Genomic DNA, 24,351 nt, shown 5'->3' with positions numbered 1-24,351 from the left:
AATTGAGGTTTTCTTGGCAAGCTGCTGTTGGGTAATAGCTAAGGTATCAACTACTTCTGTATGCTTTCATGTTTTAAAAGGGTTTGTGCTTGAGAGTGATGTTCTATTGTTGCATACCATGCCAGGCAGGGGTTCAGCACCTTGTTGCTGCTCTTTATCTTCCTACTAAGGGGAGGTTGTAATTAACAAGGTTGAGTTCACCATGTTGTGCTCTGAAGTTGATGGTATGAATCAAATCAGCTCTGTTCTCTTAAATAGAAGGAAATACAGGTACACTGGGGGACTCTAGGTGGAAGAAATGAGAGATGGAGGGAGTTTTGCTTTCTGTATGAAAATACAACATACTCAATTTCAAGTTGTTGAATATTTCAGATTTGCTGCTTGTAACCTCTATTCCCTACTGCCAGAATTTAACAAAGTTGAATTCTAAGTGCCATGTAATAGACTACACAGGCCTCTGTGGACCTAGGAAAGGAATTGTTCTCTTATGTATTAAGCAGTATACAGATGTCAGGAGTCAGCTGTGATGGCAGATTACCCTGCTAAAGAACTGAAATACAGGGAAAAGTGCTGCGCCAGGTGCAGTCTGGAGCAGAATTTTCTTCCAGAACAGAAACAGATTGAGAAATTTAAAACAAGTCCCCAAGGAGTGAGAATGTTTTCTGTTACCTTATGTTTTGCATTGTTTTCTTTGCAGACAATGAAGAATGAGAGGCTATTAATGGCTGGAACCACAGCAATCATTCTTCTCTTTACTGAATGTTTGGGAGATAAAATATATTTTGTTTTCTCTATATTATACCAGGCAGGCCCAGGTCTCACAAACGTTTATGTATGTGCTTATCTTACTTATCATGCATACTGATCCTTGTCTTGGACATGCAGAAGAAGAAAGTAACTGGAAATCCAGTATAAATGTTAACCCTTCAAAAGTTTAGATTAGGCGATAAAGGTATGCTTATCCTTAACATTTAGAAAATTCAGACAGTAGGTATGGCATTTGCTTCTGCAAACTGTGTACAGCTGTAATGTTCTCAAATTGCTGCAATCAGAGGTACTTTTAAAGCAAACTTTGCTCAGTAATCTGCTTCCTGTATTGCTCAGTATACTGTTGCCACTATTCACATCAGTGATCCACATTAGCCAGCTTTCCTATTTTTCCTGTTTTGAAGGAAAAAGATTTTTTTGGTTGTTTTTTTTTTGTGTTTTTTGTTTGTTTGTTTGTTTTCCTTTTGTTAGAAGCAAGGAAATGCTTTGTCAGGGACTACTGGGGTCCAAGTTGGTTGCTTTCTGGGAATGTGTGGTACTTTCACATATTAAATTGCTTCCGTGCAGACATTACCATCTGATACTTCTAATAGCTTTTCAGAAACAGAGGAGCAGAATCCAAATGACCTTTAGCAGGAAAACGTTGTTTCGTTTTCCTTGTGGGTAAATATACTATCAATCTTAGGTTTTAGAGACAGTCAATATCATAGCTGAAATAATTGATAATGGTTGTCCTGACCTTTTAACTCTTTACTTTAAGGCCTGTTGGAAACCCAGTCTTTACAGGAAGCAGATGATGATGTGGTCACTGACGTTGATTTCACCACTATGATTTCTGAAGAAGAAAAAGAGGAGTTAAAGATTGAGCTAGCCAAGGTAATGAATTTGAATTTCTGTGAGTGTTACTGTTTTTACGTCATTAAAATGGAAGATATTAATTGTAGGATGAAGTACACATCATAAAGTTATTATCTTCTTTTTTAGTGAAATTATTTTAGGCTACAATAATGTGAAGCAATCAATTTCTTTAGATATTTTTTGAAGATTAAATATCTTTACTTGATGATTGTAGAGAGCAAGTTAAATATACCTTACCGTCTTATTCAAGATGTGTCTTTCATTTATAAACCTTCCTTTATACAGAATGAAATGTGTTCTTCTTACTAGATCTGTGATACTGTTGCTACCGTGGTTGTGAAACCTGGGAAAGATTCTTTGTGTGGTGCTCAGAGAAAAAGCTGGAGATGGTTACACATGAGACTGATGATGATGAGCGCCTCACATTTTTGTTTCCTTTGGCACTGTCGTGTTTGGAGAGGGTTATATTTTTGGTTTGCATTTGTTATTTGCTTAATTAAAGAACTTGATGTCATGACACCATAAAGAGGTTTAAAAATAATTCTTATTAACAAGGAGATGGGAGGAAAAAAGGTGTGAACCATGTGGTCTTTTTATTACAAAGATTAAAGAGATTGTCTAGATTTGGTCTACAGTGGGAAGGTGGATTCAGTTCTAGTTACTGCTGCTGAATACTGCAGAAACAAGTTAAATTTAAAAATGGATTATGAGAGAATGGGAAAAAGTGAGTATTTATTTTACATATGAGACAAATAACAAATCACAGCTGTATGAAGGGGGAGTTGATTTTGTCTAAATTGAAATAATGTAACAGAAATATTTAAATTAATATTAAGTTATAATATTAAATACTCTGAGAAGTCACATTCTTAATGACTTTCAAGTCATTTACCTTTGGAGCTGATTTAGGATTTTCTATTAAACAGAAACCAGAAGATTGGTTTTTTTGTTTGATGTTTCATCAAGCCTTGTGTTTCTAAGTTGCTAGTTAATTTTTACTTCTTTGCTGATCCTGTCACTTCTGTAAGTAATAAGAAGGTAGCTGGAGCTTCACATCTTCAGCTCATCACATAGGAGCTGGGATGTTCATCAGTGGGTCTTCATCAGAACAGAGGCAGTGGGCACACTGAAGCACTGGAGGTTCCCTCTGAACATCAGGAAACACTGAGTGTGGCTGAGCACTGCCACAAGTTACCCAGGGAGGCTGTGGAATTGCCATCCTTGGAGATACTCAAAAGCCATCTGGACATAGTCCTGAACAACTGGCTGTAGGTGTCCCTGCTTGGGCAGAGGGCTTGGACCAGATGACCTCCACAGGTCCCTTCCAACCTCAGCCATTCTGTGATCCTCTTTTCTGGTGAAAGGAACTTAAGAGGCAGATGGAAATAAGGAAGGGGAAAAAACTTCCTGCAACCATCTGAGAATGGTATGCCTCTCTCAAGAGAATTAAACTCAGCAGTTTCTGGGCAACTGTTCTGCTTGACGATTCCTGTGGGAGCAGAGAATTCTCAGTGGCTTATGTTAGAAATGCTTTAATTCATGTACCAACACACAAGTGAGAGATTGTCTTTCAAATATTATGATTTTGTCTGACCTTGAAGTTATTTTGTGAATTGCTCTCAGCAGTTTTCTGGCATACAGCTTACGCTTAGAACCAAAATAAAATGAATAATTATTGCAAGAAACGATTAGAAAACTTCAGTTTACAAAGAACAAAGTCTAAACTGAAAGAAGGCTTATGATTCTTAGAAGAGACTGTAAAAAACATGTCAGGCCTTGATTCCTTCAGAAGGAAATCTCTGTGGGAACTGGCTAATGTTTTCTTTTGAAAAGCTATTAGTCCTTACTTTCAAGTCTCCTCCACTGCTGGTAGTTTTGTTTTCTTCCATGCCGTTATGTGTCTGGTAATACCTGGTTGAGCCTGTAGGAACAAGCACCTTTGTTACTGTTCTGAAAGGTTCAAATCTTCCTTAATACTGCAATTATTTAATAGCTGATATAATGGGGAGCTGTCATGAACACCTGTTGTGCATGTATTTAAACAGAAAATGCATGCTCCATCTCTGTTGTGTGTCTGCTGTTTATATTCTCTTTTTTCTCTTCCTCCTCTTCCACGGCTCGTAGTCTCTTTGTACTGAAAGCTTTTCAGAGTATGGGCTAACTGTTCTTGTATTTGTAGCCTGGCTAACGCAGCAGGGCTCTGACCTTAATCAAGCCTTGGGATTTCTACAGTGCAGGTAAAAAAAGTAATTCCTCAGAAACTTCTATCAGTCATTTGTGAAAGAGCAGGAAATTCTAGCCCAAAAACTTTATGTAAGGCCAGAAGCCTGTTAGCAGAACAGACTTGCTCTTCCCCAGCCCCCCTCTTCCTTCCTCAGTGTGAAGAGCATGTTACAATGACTCTTGAGTCATTATGGGGGCTGAGGTTTTGAGCTATCTCACTCACTGCTGTCAGTTGTCCTTCCATTATTCCCATCAAAGTAGTCATATACTCCTTGCTGTCTTCCCCCTCCCATACCTTCACAAAAGCAGCTATCTATCTGGTTTGAGGTACAAGCTTGCTAGCTGATACACATATTCTAAATTCAGCTGTGTGTGCTGCTGCATATTTATTCCCAGTTTGAGGAAAGATGCGAGTAGCTTTTTCTGCAAACTTATGGCTAATTTTGTTTATGAGTGTCCCTGATGTCTTTTGGTGCTGTTCACCCAAGGAAAAACTTACAAATCAACAGGTACTCAGCCTGGAGGTATAAAATTTGAGCTATATGATTTAGTGCAGAGATGAAGTGCCTGTTATTTTTTGTGCTATGTTATTCTGTTCACAGTTACAACTACTTTCTTTTTAAAGGCTTTTACAGCTACTTTCTTTTAAATATTAAGGTGCTCACATTTCCATATTTAATGCATTTTAGTGGATATATAATACTCAGCAATTCTGAAAAGGATAACATTTCAATAACAATCAGTAGTTTACTAAATATAATGGCTAATCAAAATGTAAGGGTCCCATGGATTGACTTCATGATTGCTGTAACTTTCTTCGTGTCTTTAAGCCCACAGAAAGGGAGAAGGGAACTTTGTTCCTATGTGGTTCATCTATATTATTACAATTCTGTTGCACTTAGAAAGAAGGAAATGTGAGGAGTAGAAACTTGTATTTCTGTTGACTTAAGCCCTAGTTTCATAATGGATTCTGCATTTGTAAGAATGTACTTTTCAAAAACGCCTAGGCAGGTGATGCCTAACTTCTATAGGAGTTGGGTATGTAACCTGCCTAAATGCTTTTCAAGATCCTGCTATGAGCCCTAATACTTTCTACCTACCTCACAGTCTTCAATCACTGATGTCTGAGCACTTGAGGGAGGCTTTGTATCTACCACTATTTTAAAATTATGGGACTTGAGGAGGATTGTGGCACTTCAAAACTGCTCTCTGAAGAAAGATAATATATTGGTTTTAATGCAGTCAAAAATGTTCATACTTAATGCCATTGGGCATATGGTTAATGTTTGCTTAGGGCTTTACAGCCTTAGGTGTCTATTACATGGAACAGATGGAAAGAAATTTTAATAGAAGCCATCAGATGTTTTCATATCCAGGTACCTAATGATCAGCCTAGTGCTAGCTCATATGGAAAGCATTATTGTTTATGTACATGTAAGGATACTGGTATTGGTTAAGGAAGGAACTTAATTCCTTAAGTTAATTTATTGGACTTAATTCCTTTATTTTAATTAATTAATTCATTTATTTTAATTTATTAGACTTAAAGAACTAAGTTCTTTAGCAGTGTTGCTCAGGCAGACTTGTGCACAAACTGGTTTGCTGTGGGTGGGAAACAGCTAAAGGGAGCTCTGAACTGCTGCCTGAGGAGTGATGACATCTGTGATTTCTTCTTTCTGTAAGCATTTAAGCAGCTATCCTCTCAGAAGACAAATTCACATTGACTCTCGTTTGCAGGTTGGGAATATAATGGAGCATAAAGGACAGGAGGAGGAATGAAGCAATTTTGGCTTGTTATGTATCCTACATAGAGAACAGATTCAGAGCAGCCCTGTGGAGAAGGACTTGGGGGTGTTGGTTGATGGGAAACTTAACACCAGCTGACAGTGTGCGCTTGCAGCCCAGAAAGGCTGGGCTGCATCAAAAGGAGCGTGACCAGCAGGTCGAAGGAGGTGATCCTGCCCCTCTACTCTGCTCTCGTGAGACCTCACCTGGAGTATTGTGTGCAGTTCTGGTGTGCTCAACATAAAAAGGACATGGAACTGTTGGAACAAGTCCAGAGGAGGGCCACAAGGATGATCAGGGGACTGGAGCACCTCCCATATGAAGATAGGCTGAGGAAGTTGGGGCTGTTGGGCCTGGAGAAGAGAAGGCTGCGTGGAGACCTCATAGCAGCCTTCCAGTATCTGAAGGGGACCTATAGGGATGCTGGAGAGGGACTCTTCATTAGGGACTGTAGTGATAGGACAAGGGGTAATGGATTTAAACTTAAATAGGGAAAGTTTAGATTGGATATGAGGAAGAAATTCTTTCCTGTTAGGGTGGTGAGGCCCTGGACTAGGTTGCCCAGGGAAGTTGTGAATGCTCCATCCCTGGTGGGTGTTCAAGGCCAGTTTGGACAGAGCCTTGGGTGGCATAGTTTAGTGTGAGGTGTCTCTGCCCATGGCAGGGGGTTGGAACTAGATGATCTTAAGGTCCTTTCCAACCCTAACTATTCTATGATTCTAATGGGGAAGTGTTGGCATCACAGGCATTGGTGAAACTGATGCTTTTTACATCATTTGTGTTCATAATGTTGCTGCTTAATTCCTGAGCTGCTTTAATATTTTAGAAAGCAGGTAGTGACAAAACAGAAGGTGATAGGTGGGGAATTCAAGTGTGAGACCTTTCCAAGAACAACAAGCTTGCAGCCAGTTTTATAGAGAGGCAAAAGGCCTAAGTGTGTAAAGTAAAGATGATGCTAGTGTTGACGTCCTAAATATAGCCCTGGAGGTCAGCAACTGATTCAGCTGGTGCTTGCCTCATTCCCTGCAGCCTATGGAGTTAAGTCACAGGAGACTGTGGTTCCAGGGAGTTTAACATATGGTAACCAGATACATTGCCATATGTTATTCTAATAACATATGGAGGAAGGAACACAGTTGGTAGGGGAATTTCTAAACCTGAAGTGAAAGGCAGCTGGTCTGCTGTCACTTGCCCTTGTTAGCTTCAGTACCTTTGTGTGCTGCTAGTATAATTGGCTTGTGAGGCTTCAGGATGAAGAATGCTCACCATGAGGGCTTACCCATGCTCACTAGAGGGCTGCCCAAGGGGGAGAATCCTGAGCCAGTAGCAGGCCGATTCCATGTTCCTTCTTCTCAGTCAAGTTTTCTGATCCTTGTCTTGCTAAAATACTGTCTTGATTTAAATGTTTCAAGTAATGTTCACTGCTGGGAGAGTTATATCCCTCTGTTTGGGCTGAATGGCATCTTTGCAACTTGAATTTGCATGGTGTGGTTAAGGACTAGGAGCTCTGAAAAGACTAATCTGCTGTATTCTGAATGCTTCTATGCTTAGAGCAGGGCCTTTTCACTCATGTTAATAATCCATCTGCTATTTATTTTTATGTTACTGTTTCGAAATATGTAGGACCTAAAATATGTACATAAAAATGCATATGACATGAGTGGAACACTGAAAAACTGCAAATACAAAGTTAAAAGCCTGTGCTTTCAAGGAGAGATATTTGACTGAATTATCAAGTCTTCTCCTGTTCTGCCTGTTCCCATTTTACTAACGAATGAAAAACTGGTGTTGGAGATTACTAATGCCCCAAGGCAAATCTTGGTCAGGTTGCTCAATAGTCCTTTACTGGAGAATTCTGTCTCTTACCAGATGCATGTGTATGACGGTACGCATAGATGGCACAGTTTGACACAGTAATTTAATGCATTTTCAGCCCTGTTCTGGACATGTCTTTGTGGTTTCCACAAGCACTTTATCTCTCTGTGTCTCTAGTCAGCTACAGAAAATGCAAGTTTATGTGAGATTCATTTAATCTGTTAACAGTGTTTGTATTTATCAGTCCTTTGGAACAGGCTAACACCTTTTTCCTTTCTCCTCCCTCTTTGTTTCTCTCAGCTAGAGGATGAAATCTCAACTTTGAGGCAAGTGTTAGCAGCCAAAGAAAAGCACCTGGTTGAAATTAAACAAAAGCTTGGCATAAGTCTGATGAATGAGCTGAAACACAACTTTAGCAAAAGCTGGCATGATGTGCAGACAACTTCTGCGTGAGTACAGACCTTACACAAATTCATACTTTTATGTTGTATACCATGTTGGGGGTGTTGACTTCATGAGCTCTGGTATGAAATTTAGTGGTTGAAATGCCTGTCTGAATGAGTAGATCGTAGGGACAAACATGTAAAGCTTCTAGAGCAAGGAGACCTGAGAAAAAGCCTTCCACGGCAGCAATATGCTTTGCTACTGTCTTGCGCCTCACTCTTGTAAAATAGCAGGGACTAAAACTGTTGTGGTCCTGAGAAGGTTACCTTTCTGTCCCATGACACATTTTTAGAGAGTCCTGAAGGGATGTGTTATATTTTTTCAACTTCCAAGAGAGGCAATGTACAAAAATAAATTTAAACCAAAGCATTAGTAACTGTTTAAAAAAATAGTACCACAATCTGAGTTATAAAGAATACTGACAGGCTCAGTTGATGTTTGACTCTTTAGTTCCTGCTTTTGGTGGTCCAAAAGGAACAAAAAGATGTGTTGGAGTAAGTTGAAACAAGGGGGCACAAAATCACAAAATGGAATATAGAAACCTTTAGAATTAGTTTTAAGTAATGTTAAGATTGATGGCTTTGTAACAGTAGCAATGGAAAATTACTGAGGTGCATGATACATAGAGGAAAAAAAATAGAGTACAGCTAGAGAACATACTGAGAATTCTCACAAGATAAATTGTTATAGTTGTGACATAGTTTAAGAAAAACAGCCTAGAAGAACAGGACACAGGGATAAGGAGTATCTGGGAACGGCAGGTGTCCAGGATGGGCTACAGTTGAACTAACTGATAGCTAGGAGGATAGGAGGATTATTATGTCTCTGGTGCTAACGAATCAATTAAACTGGTATGAGCATCTACTGTTTCAAAGGCTGCCAGAAGTGATGAAGATTGTTGGAAGAAGTAAACGACCCTCAGAGACCACCACCACAATTCTGTATGCATGCGGGGAACTTTCTGGAAAATCATGTAATCCATACGTAGCCTCATGAATGCCCAGTGGCTATCTAAGGACAGCTTGTGTAGCAATAGGGGACACACGTTAGGAGGAGCTATCCCCCGTGTCTCCCGGTGCCGCAATAAAGAATACCTGCCTGTCAGCTTGAAAACTTTGTTGGCAAGTTTGTTCCTGGAGTTTTCTCCGTATCAAACTGTACCATCTTTGAGGTTATCATAAGTTCTGTGTATTTGAGTTTTTATTATTTTTCAGCATTCTGTTCTTAGGCAGGTTCTGGAAGCCTCTCACAGCCTTGGTTTAGCACCGTGCAGAATGTGTAACTAGTTCACAAGAGTTCAATGAAATGCAGCTTTGAGTTCCCAGGGTGAAAGATAATGCGTAAATATGAAGAACTGTTAACTCCACTGCCATTGTTGCAGTGATCTTAACTTGAATTTTAAAATTTTTATATTTTTTTTTAACCAGACCAGTTGTTCTGTGGAAGTCTAGTGCAAGTCAGTTGCTGCCTTCAAGAAAGGTGCCTTATAAAAATGAGCCAGTTCTTGGATGAGGAAGCAGAGGAGGGAGGTTATTTAGGCTGCAGCTTGCTGCCAAGAACTACTGGTGCAAGCCTTTTGTCTCACGTAAGGAAGGAGTTAAAAATACACATATGGACATAGTGATAAGACCTATCCCGAATCTGCCACCAAAAAAAAAAAGAAAAAAAAGAAGTCAAACCCAGGATAGGTAGTGTTACTCTTTGCTCTGTATCTGCTAGTGTCACCAACAGAGGTGGCAAATAAAACTACAAACTCCAAAGCTCTAGGAAGGCAATAGTAATTACGGAGGGGCTGGTCTCAGCTTCATACTGGGCTTCATGCTTACACATATGAACTTGCCATGTTTCTCTAAAACTATTTGGGCTGAATTAATAGCAACATTGGGAGAAAGAACCACCCACTTATCATCAAGTACTGTCTGAAAAGTTATGAGAGTATTAATAATTCCTTTTCTTTTCAATTGACAGCTGAATTTGGCACTTAGGGAGAAACAAGAGTGAGCTGCTGTACAGCAGAGCTGAGCTGGGATTTGACAGCGAGGCAGTCAGGGCAGTGGCATCATCTATGAAGAAGCAATCCCACAGTACCTGAACAAAGGGAGCAGAGCAGGTCCAGCAACAGTAAACAAGGTCAAGCCAGGAGTTCAGATCTCCAGATAAGTCTGTAGTGATGAGCCAGGTTCAGGGTCAAGCCAGGAAGTCCAATATGTGAGTCAAGATCAGTGAGGTATCTGTCCAGATACAAGCACAGTGGTAACATAACCTGAGCAAAGACCAAGGACTTAAATGCAGTCTAAGCTTTAGTGTGGCTTGCAAGTGGAGGTATGCCTAACAAGGCTTCTCATGCCTCTTTCTTGCCCAGCGCTGTCACCACAGTCTTGCCCAAAGTCACACAGTTGGGCTGTGTCAGAGCTGGCCCTGAGCCTAGGCAGCCAAACCCATGGGAGTGGGGGGAGAGGGGGAGAGTTTGCAGTGCCTCTTGGTGCACTCCAGGCCCTGACAGAGACTTGGAAAAAATAGGTAAAAATGTGCATTTTTTTCCATGAAAATAATCATTGTCTTTTAATGGGAAATCCAATAGGGCATGAACCCCTTAATAGGAAACGTAGTTTGTATGTCTCCTGTCTCTAACTTCTGGACAGTTTCTCAGCTGTGTCTTATTTCTCATGACATGCCATTAGCGCTATCATCCATTCTGGCTCGGTGAAGATGTCTGGCATGTGCTAGGAGAGGACAGTCCAGATAGACTGAGCCTTAGAATAGACACCTGAACTAGTTACTTAGGAGTTACTAACAAAATTTTGACAGAAGAGCTTTTTTTTTTTTACCTTCACAATGTTGACATTTTCTGCAAGGACGGAGAGACTTAGGAGACATTATCAGAAGGTAGTTGCTACTTTTTATTTAAAGACAGGTTTCAAAACTAAGAAGCCATTAGGCAATGAGCATTCACAAGTAGTTATGTGGAACTGAGCAGCAGAAGTCCATTTGTGCCCTTGAAAACCCTGATGTCCATGATCCAGTTGCTATATAATTCTGGCTGATGCTCATGCCAGTACACTGATGCCAGTACAGATCATGGTAATCCAGCATTCTTCAGAATGGATGTGTTAAGTAATAGAGGTGATTCATTGTTGCTGCACCAAAATAGAAATGGAATAGCATTACTCACCAAGACTCTCTGATTTAGTAAGGATGAAAAGCCAGTTTTAAAAAATAAAAGTTCAAAATATTTACATGCCTGTACTTTAGGTTTCTAAATCCACAATTAGTCATTTTAGATTTTAAAAAGACCTGTTTCTAAGGAGGCAGATTTTGCTTTCATGCATTCTTCTGGGGTTTGTAGCTGCTGTGCTTTCCTGGAAGTTAAGCCCATTTTCCTTTAATGGGGAACTTTTCAAAGCCACAGAGAACAAGTAAGCACCAAATTTTTGTCCTCTTATTGTTAAAACTATTTTTAAGATCTCCATTTAGGGACACTTTCTTAGGGTTAAAGTGGACTTGGAGGCAGAGGGCTGAACTTCTCTCAGGAACAGTAAGGTATGTTTGAACAACTAGTTAAGACTCATGACCTGACTCACAGGATGGATGCCACCTGGAATGACTAAATTTAAACTTGAGATTCTGACTATGAAACTTTTAATTTTAAATGGCTGGCCACAGGTAGTTTAGGAGTTAGTCTGAGCAGGATTAACATGTACATGATTGTCATTGAATCCCTATTACTAAAAAGGAAGAAAAGATAACAGTTTTCATAGTGAGGAAAGCTAGAGCTGGAAGTTAGTGGACTGATGTTCTCCATAAATGGAAGATTCTGTCAGGTTCAACATAAAGTTCTGTACAAAGTCCGTTTCCTTGTTATTAATTCATGCTTTAAGGCATGAAAAATCAGTTTAACTACCTGCAGTAAGACATTACTGTTGCAAATGTAATGTGGAGCTTCTAATGTATCAAATCAGCTTTTTTATCAGTTTTGTTTTTCTCCAAATAAAACCTGTAATGTTGTTTGCATTTTTCAGCCTTGTATGGAAGTCATTCATTTATGGTGATGACCAGAATCATGATGCATTTTTCACATTCCTTGTTCATTTCCTCTGCTATTCTTCAGTGCACTGATTTTCAGTATAATCACTGTGTTGGGGAAGACAGGGGTTCTACTATAGAAGATATCAGTAACTAAAGAGCAAACGATTGCCTTAAGTTTAATTTGCTTTCATGGTGGTAAGGCATTCAACTGGAATGACTTCCCACGCACACCTTTTTTAAAGATCAGGTTTCCAGTGAACAGAGGTGGGTGGATATTCAGATAGCTTCTAGCAAAGCAGGTTTTTTATTTGTATTTTAAACACAGGTAATTCATTCTTATTTAGATGCTGGAAGCAGGGTATTGTTGGTGGATTTCAAGGTTATTTATTTTAGTTTAAGAAATCATAAAAAATGTCTTTACAGGGATATTTACAAAGACCATAATTCAGCTTTTCTAATTAACATTTTGCAACAAAGGAAAGATTTTATGTAACCTGAATGCAGTATGTTTATGTAGTTAATGCTGCTTGATTGGCGGTGCTCTTTCTAGCTTTCTGTACTTCAGATTTTCACTGTATAGCACATTAAGGTAAGAAGATGGCTTCTATAAAGATTGACCTAGTTTTATACAGTGTCACAGTATCGCTGAGGTTGACAGCATTGTCAGCAGACTGTCTAGTCCAACTTTCAAAGCAGGGTGAGCTAAAGCAAGGTGGTCAGGACTATGCCCAGTCAGATTTTTAACATCTCCAAGAATGAAGACTCTAGAGCCTCTAGGGCAACACATTCCAGTGTTTAGTTGCCCTTACTGTGAAAAACCTTTTTCTTTTGTTTAAATATTTCCTGAGTTCAGTTAGTGCCCATTGCCTCTTGCACTTTCACCAGATACCACTAGCCTTTGCTAAGCATGTATGTCATAATCATGCTCAGCTTTGGCGGTCCCTCAGCTCTTAATGTGGTGCTCTTCTGTACTACTCTGGAAAACAAACAAACAAAACAACACAGTAGAACATCATAGTGTTGTCCTCTCAGGAGATATTTCAGTACTACTGAGTTTCTAAGGAGCAGTTGTATCTGTAAAGTTACCCATCAAGAAACTCACTCTAGCCTAATAGTTCCCAGAAGCTACTTTGTTATTCTTTCTTGAAATGTTAGCAACCATTAGAAGGCGTAAACCTCCTCTGTTTTAAGTGCATGATCTTTCAACCCATGGTTGCAATAGTAATGCAACTACAGAGATAGCTTCTAGGGAGATGAAAATGGTTTGTTTTGCTATTAACCTTCCTAAAAAGCTTCAAAAGAAGCAACCACCACTAGCCTCAGGCACCAGCTTGGAGACATGCTGTTTGCCAGTTAGCACTTATAGTTCCTCTTCATTCTGGCTTCTAATTCATTATATATATTTTCCCTTTCTAGAACAACTGACAACTTTTGTCCTTTGAGGGCAAAAGATGAAGTAATTTTGAAAACAGTTTGTGTGAGATTCCTGTCCTAAATGGCAGTCTTGCATGGATGGAAAATGGACCCATGCAAGACTGCCATTTAGGACAGGAATCTCACAAAACTGTTTTCAAAATTACTTCATCTTTTGCCCTCACAGACAAAAGTTGTCAGTTGTTCTAGAAAGGGAAAATATATATAATGAATTAGAAGCCAGAATGAAGAGAACTATAAGTGCTAACTGCAAACAGCATGTCTCCAAGCTGGTGCCTGAGGCTTTCTCAAGTGGTGGTTGTCTTTTGAAGCCTTTTTAGGAAGGTTTCAATGTTGCCCTGCTCTTACATGTAATTACTTGAGACGAACATTCAACATGGACTTGTCCTTTCCCTTCACACACAGAATAAAGATCTTTTCATTTGCTACTGGCTGAAAGCTATGTGAGCAGGCTTACTTCTGCTGATAGAGAACCTGAGGACAACTGTATGGTTTCCACAAATAGTGGGAACTTACCATTTTGTAGTTCAAATTTCTGCCAGGTAATGAGAAAATAGAAAATAATAGTTGCGCTGCATGTGTCTTGGATTTACAATCTGAAGTACTTGCAGTCTTCATTAGTGTAACTTTAAATATACAGTAATGTTCCAGGGGTTCAGAAGTTTCTCAGGAAGTCAAATATAATTTGTGGACAACCACAGTCCTACTGTGACTTTTAGGAATTTGGCATACTGTGTTCCCCCCCACCTTGTTATAGGTGGTAGTAAAAGAATTGTGGGTGTTTCTGTTCGTTGTAATGTGTAATCATCTTTTAACATTTTCTTTTCTAAATCTGCAAGTAAATGTAGCAGTTGTGTAAGTGAAGAAATTATATGTTGGCTTTAGCAAGCACATTACCTGCCTGTGAGTCTGTGTTGTATGGAAGTAAAGGAAGCCTCTCACTTCGACTGAATTTGTGTCCTTTGGGTCAAATCAGGCAATGTTCATGGCGTCTTAAAAGGTAATTTTTTTGCTGCTTTTCCCTTTTCCACACGTATCTCTGGCTTTGAATTTTGAAGGATGGAGTAGTAAGGTTGGAGAAAGAAGTTATCTTTGTCTATTCTTGTTGTTACTTTTCCACCTGTTTACATCAGAACTTTCAGCTAATGGAAAATCCACAGCAAGGTTGGGTGATCTGTTCCATATTGATGAATATAGTGTTATTTTCTCAGGGAAAAGCCCACTGTAATTATCATTGGGCACCAGAAAATACATAAGTGTATATTATAGTTATCTGTATGTATGTATGTAGCTAAGAAAGAAAGGGGAGGCCTGAGTGTAAATTGGAGTCTCAGATTACCAGGATTAAAAATATCCAGGAAAGGGTCAGTGGAAAGGGAAGGAAAAGGAGAAATGGAAGGAAAAGGTAAAACAGAAATTAAACAAAGGGAAAAAAAAGGGGGGGGGGGGGGGGGAAGGAAGAAAAGGGATAAAGGAAAGAAAAGAAGGAAACAGAAGGAAGAGAAATGGAACGGAAGGGAAGAATGGCAAAGGAAGAAAGGAAAAGAGAGGCTGGAATACGTTTAATGTGCATAATTCTGTTGATCTAGTGTACAGCACAGAGCCCACAGACAGTGTTATTGATATAGTTTAAGGTGTGATGAACTGTGAAGTTTCAGCCTGGAACATCTTAAGCTCATCTGTGCTTAAGCCAACATATTGTGGCTTTTCTACCTGAAAGTTAACGATACCGCAACAGCTTTTTCTTCCCCTGTTCTATCATGCATTGCACAAATAGTGCATTTCACACAATTGTATCCCAAATTTTTTCCAAAGTTTAAGATTACAGTGCAGGACAGCATGGAATATTTGTCACCTTTGTCTGGCACTCCTCCTGACCTGTGACTTTCCAGCCTACTGAACAGTCATCTTCTGCATGTTGTACACAGATTTCTGGCTGCAGGCAGGTCCCCTGCCAACTGCAGAGGTTCAGTTCCCTAAGCTCTGCCCTTCCTCCCTCTGTGGGAGAGGAACTGCCTGGGGCATACTTCCTTTGACTGCTTTAGGCATATGTACCCACCCAAGTGCCAGCACAGTTTCAGTTAATTCTTAACATACTTGGCAAAGGGAAGAATGTCTAAAAAAAGTACACCTGTTGTTTGGTTTTGAAGTTGGAGTAAATTTCAGATGAGCACTAAAAAAAAAGAAGTAATAAAAAAGCACACCACCTTAGAGTTTATTTGTGGGCAAAATGGCAATATGAATGCTCTTACAGAATGTTTTGTGTAAATATGCATTTATTTCATTAGAACATTAGCATGACTCGGTTAATGCTGAGCCCTGGTTTGTTTTTCTTTTTTCTCCCAGAAAATCAACAAGAAAAATAGTTCTCTAGCTGAGGGTTTCTCAGAGATCCAGATGTTTTACATTGGTTCCAGAAATGTCATTCTTAAGCGGACTAATGGTTTGAAAACTAAGCAAGCTCCATAGGCCATGGCTTGTGCAACCAGGCTCTGCTCTACTGTATGGTTTTGTTGTTAATTGTTTGCATTTTGTTGCATCTTATGTAAGCTTTATCACAGAAGAGGGTTTCTCAAATTGATTAATTTTGCAAGCAAGCATTGACGGAGAGGCACAGTGCTGAATGAAGATGTGCTAATTAGCAGATGTACTAATTTTACAGAAGCGGAATGTAAGTTCCTTATAATTTACTGCAATAGGTTGACTATGCCATGCAAAATATAAATATTATATTGGTAGTCTACTTCTGTCAGCAGCCCCTATGTTGCACCTATGAAGGAAGGTTAGATTAACTCTGCCATGTGAAGGGCAATTCTGTACTGGGTTGAGATGAGATCAGGTAGCATGCAGTATGATTACCTTGTCTTATCCTGCAGATGAACATTTAAACATCCAGGATGCATTTAAACATCCAGTTCTCTGACCTTTCTATACGTCTGCTGCCTGACTATACTCTATCTGAAGCACTCTTTTCTTCACATGCTGTGTTTTATGAAGTGGGATGTTCTTTTATTTGCTGTCACTGGCTGTAAAAATCAGCTAGTGAGACCTGGCTGTCTTATGATAGTACAAGCCAAATGCAGTAAACTGTCAGGTGAAAATGCAGTCAAAATATGCTGCAAATCTGTTTTGCCTAATTAGTGTCTTACAGTGATGGGGATATGAGTTATCTTTAAAGCTTCTTTTAAGTGTGTTGGGCATATTATCAGAATTTAACTGCAATATCAGCAGATTTTATGATAACCTCTAATAATAATTTTTATAAATAATTGCTTTTGTTAAAGAAATACCCAATTTAAAAAAAAAAATTATAATCTGAAGTTGATGGATGAAATTCTTATGTTAATGTAATATAAAAAGGTAACATCCAAGATGACACAGATGAGTTTTGTTAACAGGGTTATAATTGTGACAGGAATTCGTATACTGTGTTTAATCCTTTTTATGTATGAAATGCAGTAGAAATATTAATTCTTAAGTGTTAAGTAAAAAGCATGGAGTATGATCCTTTTTAGCCACTTCCAGCAATTCTTCTGTGCTATGGCGTATGTTTAGATGCCACAAAACCAGAGAAGGCCTTCCCACTCTTAACAGCATGAATCAGATAGACTGTTTCTACTTTCACTAATGCTGCTGGGCATCTGGCATAACATTGTTAAACCCGGAGAAGTTATGGTTACTTTGTATTAATGAAGAGAGACACAGAGCCTAATGACATCTTTGTGTGAAGGTGGTAATTCTTGAATCTCTGTGTTATAAATTCTTCAAGTTTGTTTCTACTGGAGCACTTATGCCTTAAGGTTTAGTGTCAATGATCTTATTTCACACAATGGCTGACTGATTGTTGAGCTGCTGTCACCTCTCCTCATGAGCTGGGCAGTCTGTACTTGCCCACAATGGCTCAAAGGATGAGAAAACACAGGTGGTGTAAATGACTTAGCATGCTGGAACAGCTGGTGGTTTAGAGGGACATAAGCCATACTTATAGCACTCCAGTGAATAAATGTAAGCTTTACCTGGAATATCCAACTTTATTTCTACACTTAAGGTTTCTGAAAATAATATAAACTCTTCAGTGCATTAAAGCAAAACTGCAAACCTGTGTTACACAAGGATATGGCTGGCTCATATTATTTATGCTACATACAAGTGAGAAGGATTTCCAGGATTTCAGAGACCTGTTGAAAAGCTCATGGTTACCAGAGTGTTTGGCATCAAATGAATGCTGTAAATCTGACATAAATATAATGTTAAAAATATCTGAGCCAAAATACTTGCTATAGATCAATAGAGAGCATAACTAACTACAGTAAGGCAATGTGCTCTGTGGAAAGATAATTTATTTATGAAGAAGGCATAGTAATATGCATGATGGTGGAGAGGCAGGGATGGAGTGGCCTATTTTTGAGCTATAAGTGAGCTTGACTAAAATGCAAATTACTGATTTTTGTCTTTCATGACAGGCATTGCATGTTGCATTGCATCTTTAGCTGTGTTATTTTGTTGTGCCTTAAAGCTCTTCTTCAGCATTGCCAAAGGGAAGAGGAGTTCATGTCAAAGGTCGTTTTTGCTGAAGTTAGTGCTGAAAAAAAGACCAGTTGTGTAACAGTCTTAGCTGGATTTACAGTGTTACATAATATCAAAAATATTAGGAACATAAATGCAGGCTCCATGTCTTCCTTGCTAGTAGAAATTCTGGGGAGAATATTGGATTCATGGGATTTAAAGGGAAAAACATAATATTAGTTGGAACACCAAAATCAGTGTAATTTCAGCCAGTTCCCAGAAGGTGTGTTCTGACCAATGTAATGTACAGAAATACTACGGGACTCTAATGTTTCTCAGTTGAATTTGAGTCTGTCTGCTGTATGGGCCATTTAGGACTATTCTTTTAACAGTTTTACACAGTGTGAAGAACCTGCAGCAGAAAGGTAAGACATGGAGATGTTTTGTCATTAAACTAAATGTGCCTGTGTGCCACTCCAGGGTGTCTTTAAAGAAAGCCAACCACAAAAACCAACCAAACAAACACCCCCCCCAAACAAAACAAAAAAAACCAAACCAAACCAAAAACCTGAAACAAACAAAAAAAATCACTGCAGAAGGAGATCTACAAAGTATTTTACTATGCACAGTCAACCTGTACATATATAGGTTCTGATACCAAAGACTTTTTAGACCTGGAAGTCAAGTCTTGACCTTCATTTTGTCATGAGCAAAATTCCACTTGTGCTGAATGGTTTGGGAAGCTTCTCTGCTAGCAAAATGTCTAAAGACTTCAATGCCACAGGCATTAGAATATTTGATTTATTTGATTTTTTTTTTTTTTCTTCCCCATAGGCAACATTTGTCAGCTATGTCCTCACAGTTTAACTGAAGCTTTATTAACGTCTGGTTTAGGGTCTCATGCAACCCTAGTTTATATGAGAATACCTCCCCTGACAGCAAGAGAGTGACAGAGCTATTAAACTAGTTGAGCTAGAGAATGAGGTCTCTGAAGTAAGAGCATTGCAGTCTTGCAACATCCAGGGACAGACTGGCTGAGGAGAAAGGAAACACAGTGAAAACCAGTCTTTTCTGTCTCTGTATTCCACCAGAATGAATAAAACAGGCATAGCCAGTGTTCCTTCCTTTCTAGTTTTAATTTGTGGTCGCTGTTGCAATGTTTTAGCCCTTGTTGTCATTCAACATTGTGTATGTGATTGATTCAGCTTATCATTCTCTAGGTTTCTAGAGATTTGGTACACTAGTCTTAAATTGCTCCCTGTAGACTGCCTTGCTAGTCAGTCAAAACAGACAGCTTCATAGGAGCAGCCATTTCACTTAGCAATTTTAGAACTTGTTAGATAAGTAGTCTGTAAGAAACTTTGTGGTTTAGGAACATTAAGATCAAAATATTTGTGTTGGGGAAGATTCATTGTTGAAAGAATGTTGTATGAAAGAACAGAGCATTACATGGCATCTGCCTTTTAACTTGTCGTTTGTAAAACAGTCCTCGACAAAGGACTTTAAGCAATAGGTACTGCTAGGGCTAAAAGGACCTGACATAAAATGTGATGTGCTGTATTGCAAATGTTAATCTTCTCTTATTTCCCCTCCTGCATCCACAAAGTTATACTGCTTTCATATACCTAAAAATAAGAAGAAAATACTCTGTTTCAGGAATTAGGCAGTGGGGTCTTTTTATTTGTCTCCGGTGTATTTTGGTACACATTTGCAATCTTACAGATTCTGTTCAAAGGAGAATTAGAACCAGTAGAATTTTATTTCTGAATTTTTCACGATCATTTCTTCAGTTCTTGCCTGCCAACGCACACCACAGGATACAAGACTGATTGTAAGGTGCTCTGCTTTTGTTACTAGGTCAGTACTTCTAATTCCGAGTTTGTCTGCATCACTGGGAGTATCAGATAATTTACTTGGAAGGAAGTCTCCAATTTGCTGAGAGTTAGTTCAGTCAGCAAAAAACCATCTGTGCAGAAAAGCTTATTGATTACTCTGAGAAAGCAACTTAACTATACTAACGGGTCTATGTGGGTCAGAGTATGTATTCTGGATCAGTAAATTAAGATGATTCTGTATTTGAATGTATATACTATACATGCATTGAATGACTTCTGAAAGGATTGAGTCCTAGTAAGAATATGCATTCATGGCATGGATTTTTTATTTTCTTTCTCTGTGTCTCCCAAAGCCTTCTTCCTTTAAAGAAATTTCTGTTAAAAGTAAAATTGAGGCGTATGGGAACAGATTTGGTAAATTTTGTCTAATTTGAAATATCAACAAATAATTTTGGAGTGTATGTTAAATGTACCTTATATGTATGTGCACAGAAAGGCAGGGTTGTGTATGTCCTGATTCTTTTCTGTGTTCTAGACAGCAGATTTTGCTACCAACTTGGTATCTGCTGCAAGAACGCTTGTTTGATGTAAATATTATTTTCTATAAGCAGAAACTGTATCAGACAAGTACTCAAGAAATCACTGCATTGCACTTTCAAACAGCGTTGCTGCTGCCCTCAAGGGATGTTACCTGGAAGAGGGCGAGATACAGTTAAGGATTGTTCTGAAGTGTGTTCTGCTCATGTTAGGATTAAACTGCACTTAGGAAGCTGTGCAGAAGCAGGCAGTTTTGTAATTTGTTTTGTGCTGCAGTTACTGTGTTTCTTAATCTTTCTGTGGATGGGACTTCAAGATGTGGAGATAAGGTAAAAGGGAATTAATTGCAGGGGATTCTGGCCTCTGTTAGTACTTATCACTGCTTCCGTTTTTTTGTTTGTTTTTTTTTCAGTTACAAGAAAACACATGAGACCCTGAGCCATGCAGGACAAAAAGCAACAGCAGCTATCAGCAATGTCGGAACTGCTATCAGCAAGAAGTTTGGAGATATGAGGTACAGGGATCTGCTATTTCTCTGGTCTTATTTGGAGAACAAACAGTATAAGTCATCTGTCAATTAGGTTTTTTTTTAATTTCTGCATTAGCATTTTAAACATTCAAGTAGCTTGTCATCAGTGTGCAAAATAGTTTGACTTCAAACAAAAAGAAGGGATAGTGACAAATGAAAATATAATTCTTACCTGAGTCCTAGTTAAAAAAAAAAAAAAAAAAAGGTGCAATTTGAAATCCTTTTGGAATAACTTGGCAACCTCAAGGAAATGTGCAAGTAAAATAGAATGAAAAATTGCTGTTAGATCTTTGTTAACCCAGTTTTATTCATACACGGATTCTGAAGGCCACTGTCATCTGAAGAAAACAAGCCTGCCTTGCAGCTGCTTGTGGAAAGATAAATAAATAATAATTAAAAAAGACAGGGCTATTTTTTTATCAGCTTTTTCAAGATGTACAAATGAAAGTTGTGTTTTGCAGTTATATTTATAAAAAAAAGATATGATGAAAGTAGCAGGAGTTGAGGTCAGGAGATGAACTGTCACTTAAATGCAGCCTGAATGTAAGGCTTTTTATGTTGATGTATCTTTTAAAGTATTGATCTTAAATTTCCTCACAATAAGATCATAAATGAAAAATTGTACACTGTAAGCCAGCACTTCAGTTTTCAACTTTGTAGCAGCATTACAGAATTTCTCAGGTGTTTTAGGGAGTTGATTTTTCTTTTTTTTTTTTGTGATGAAATAAATGAACATGGGTAACTGTACAGTATATTGTTTGAGCTGCGTGATTAGTCACATTTATTAGAGATATTGGTATGTTTTCACTTTTTTTTGGTCATTTTGTAATGAAGGAGATAACCATATCTGAAGAGCTGTATGAATCCATTTTACAGTTTTTCAAATACATATGGGTTTGGATTTTTTTGCTGCAAATGGCTGGAGCATAGTTCTTGGCAGATAAAACTTATTTTTTCCCCTTTTCATTTTTAATCTGAATCTTAAGAAAACTTTTGAGTCCCTCCTTTATACCTACCTTTACGTACAGCTTAATAAACCCTGTATGGGAGTGCTACTGTTTTTCTATGTGAAATTAAAGAAGGAAAATCTTCATTGCTGTGCCATCTGCTTTACAATGTCTTTTCCCACATTGAAGTATAAAATGGAAATCTAGTGAGTGACTTGTAATCAGGGTATGAACATAAACTAAGAATTGTTTGACTTGGTACAGTTAAACATTTATATGCCTGTACATGGATATCAGAATAAGGAGGCATGCAGTTACATTTTCCTAGTACATTTTTTAGTATTCAGCAATCTGAGAGCTAAAAACTTCATTTAAAAGTTTTTTAACTTGTATCAGCTTTTTCGACCTTCATAACACCTCCTGTCTCCCAGATGAACAGATAGTCATGTGGTAGAGAAGTGTGTGGTTTATTTTTTATTTCATTCATTCGCTATTGTCAGTCTTCCTGCTCTTCCCTTTGATGTCTTCTGGCCCTTCTATTATGAGAAACACTGAGTGTAGTCCTTCTGCTGTCCTTCATGCTACTCATGATTTCCTGTGGTTTTATTGTATTTCACTGTCCTGGTTTTGGCTGGGATAGTTAATTATCTTCCTATTAGCTGGTTCAATGCTGTGTTTTGACTTAGATTAATCTGAGAAGAATGCTGATAACACGCTGATGATTTAGTTGTTGCTAAGTAGCACTTACCCTGATCAAGGACTTTTCAGTCTCCTATGTTCTGCAGTGAGGAATGTGATACTTAGAACCATAGAATCATAGAATAGTTAGGGTTGGAAAGGACCTTAAGATCCTCTAGTTCCAACCTCTCTGCCATGGGCAGGGACACCTCACACTAAACCATTTTACCCAAGGCTCTGTCCAACCTGGCCTTTAACACTGCCAGGGATGGAGCATTCACGCCTTCCTTGGGCAACCTATTCCAGTGCCTCACCACCCTTACAGTAAAGAACTTCTTCCTTATATCCAATGTAAACTTCCCCTGTTTAAGTTTTAACCCGTTACCCCTACTTACTTAGTTTTCTCTTTTCCAGGCTGAGGCTTCAGTTGCATGAGTTGCTGTCACAAGCCTTTTTCCTACTTTTGTTTATTCTTTCTGGCTTTCCTGCATTTAGAATTGTGTTCTATATTTTTGAGAAATGCATGAGATGTTATACCCTCTATTTCATTTTCTGTTCTTTCCTAACACTCCCTCCTGTAAAAAAATAAAAGCTCACTACTCAGTGAATAGGTCCTGGTGCTGCTTCCGTGCTTTAGATTCTACAGCACTGAGCAAAGAGCTGGTATGAGAATACCGTGAACACTGGCTCCTGATAATAGAGGAAGGATGATTAACAATTCAGGACTTCTTAGGTGCTTGTGAGGTCCTGTTGTTTCTGCTTTGCATAGGGTGAGGGATTAACTGCAATGTCAGAAATGTCTTCACTACAGTAAAGCATGTTTTTCCTTTAATATTTCCCTGAATTAATCACGGCTACCATATTCTTTTGCCTTATCTATTAGTATCAATCCCTGACCCCCATGGCAGTCATGCTTCTGACTACTGCTTGGAAAGCAGATGGGTGGTGTTTATCCCATTAGCCATTTAGCCAAGGGCTCAAAGCAGAGGCTAAGTCCATAAACATTTTGATTAATCAGAAAGCTTGTTTCTAGTAGCTTTCTTTGACTGAAGTTATTACCCTGAACCTGGTTGGGAATTTCTCAGGAAAGTATGAACTGCCAGCACTGCCATTGTTTTTTTTGTGGACACTTGCTGTTTTCTGTTAAGGAGAATTTTCTTGATGCTTGATGATGAAGCATCAAGCGGTACAGCCAGCATCTCATTGTTACATAAAGCACGGAATAAGTTGGGCCTTCTGCATCTGCTGAGCATCCTAGATCTAGAGTAATGGTTGGTATGCTTCCCTCAGCAAGAAAGCTGAGCTGAGATCTTGGTTTAGCTTGGACAGATGCAGTTCTGTGTGGGGTCACACTATAAACCTTATCACTTAAATAAAATGGTTTTAATAATCTTCCCCTCTCCCACTCCAATCCCAGCTCTGTTTGGGGGAGTAAGGTGTAAGGAGGCATGCTTCATTGTTTGTTTGCTTTTTGCTAATCCAACTTATTTTAGGTAGCTTATCACTGCCCCTCCCATAATGCTGATTTAAACACACATCACCCTGTAGCTTAATTCTGTTGGTTAGGCAGTAAGGCTGATAGTCACCAATTTGTATCCAGATGCAAATCCCTGTTGTGCTTTCATTTAAAGCAGACACTTGTAACTGATTTCTGAAATCCAGATGATCATCATAATTCCCAGTATGTTCAGCAGTCTTACACCCTGCCTGTGGCAGTGGTGATTTTGAAAGTGTTTGTAGTCAGACTGACTCTAAATAATGAAGCTTGCCTGCTTTGTGAAACAAAATTCTGTTTTTCAGGTTGTCTGCTATGTCAGCTATACAGAGCATCAAGTGAAACACGTTTCTGAAGATACAGGGTCTTAATTTCACCTTTTGTTATCTGTAAAAATATTCCTAAAATATCATATATCAGCAACAGACTCCCCCAAATGTGCTATTTTGCTGTGTTAGAATTCAAGAAGAT

At 38.7% G+C, this 24,351-nt stretch overlaps 1 protein-coding gene across 3 annotated transcripts in view; it reads left to right on the top strand.

The window, feature by feature from the left end:
* Positions 1–24,351, top strand: part of TPD52L1 (TPD52 like 1) — a 54,283-nt gene that overhangs the window by 17,266 nt on the left and 12,666 nt on the right. Inside the window, exons 2-5 of one of the 3 annotated variants that reach the window (XM_061459993.1) lie at positions 1,529–1,644; positions 7,750–7,898; positions 18,252–18,284; positions 20,644–20,745. In XM_061459993.1, coding sequence (XP_061315977.1) covers positions 1,529–1,644; positions 7,750–7,898; positions 18,252–18,284; positions 20,644–20,745 — 400 coding nt within the window. Of the gene's footprint in view, positions 1–1,528; positions 1,645–7,749; positions 7,899–18,251; positions 18,285–20,643; positions 20,759–24,351 lie in introns of all 3 variants that reach the window. The other 2 variants (XM_061459995.1, XM_061459994.1) reach the window with 2 other exon arrangements.

Source organism: Pezoporus flaviventris, unplaced genomic scaffold (assembly GCF_033815535.1).
Source record: "Pezoporus flaviventris isolate CSIRO_AGI_PZ_B2104156 unplaced genomic scaffold, CSIRO_AGI_Pfla_v1 ptg000031l, whole genome shotgun sequence".
NCBI lineage: Eukaryota > Metazoa > Chordata > Aves > Psittaciformes > Psittacidae > Pezoporus > Pezoporus flaviventris.
The sequence above is the reverse complement of the archived record's forward strand: the minus strand, read 5'-3'. Positions and strand labels throughout refer to the sequence as shown.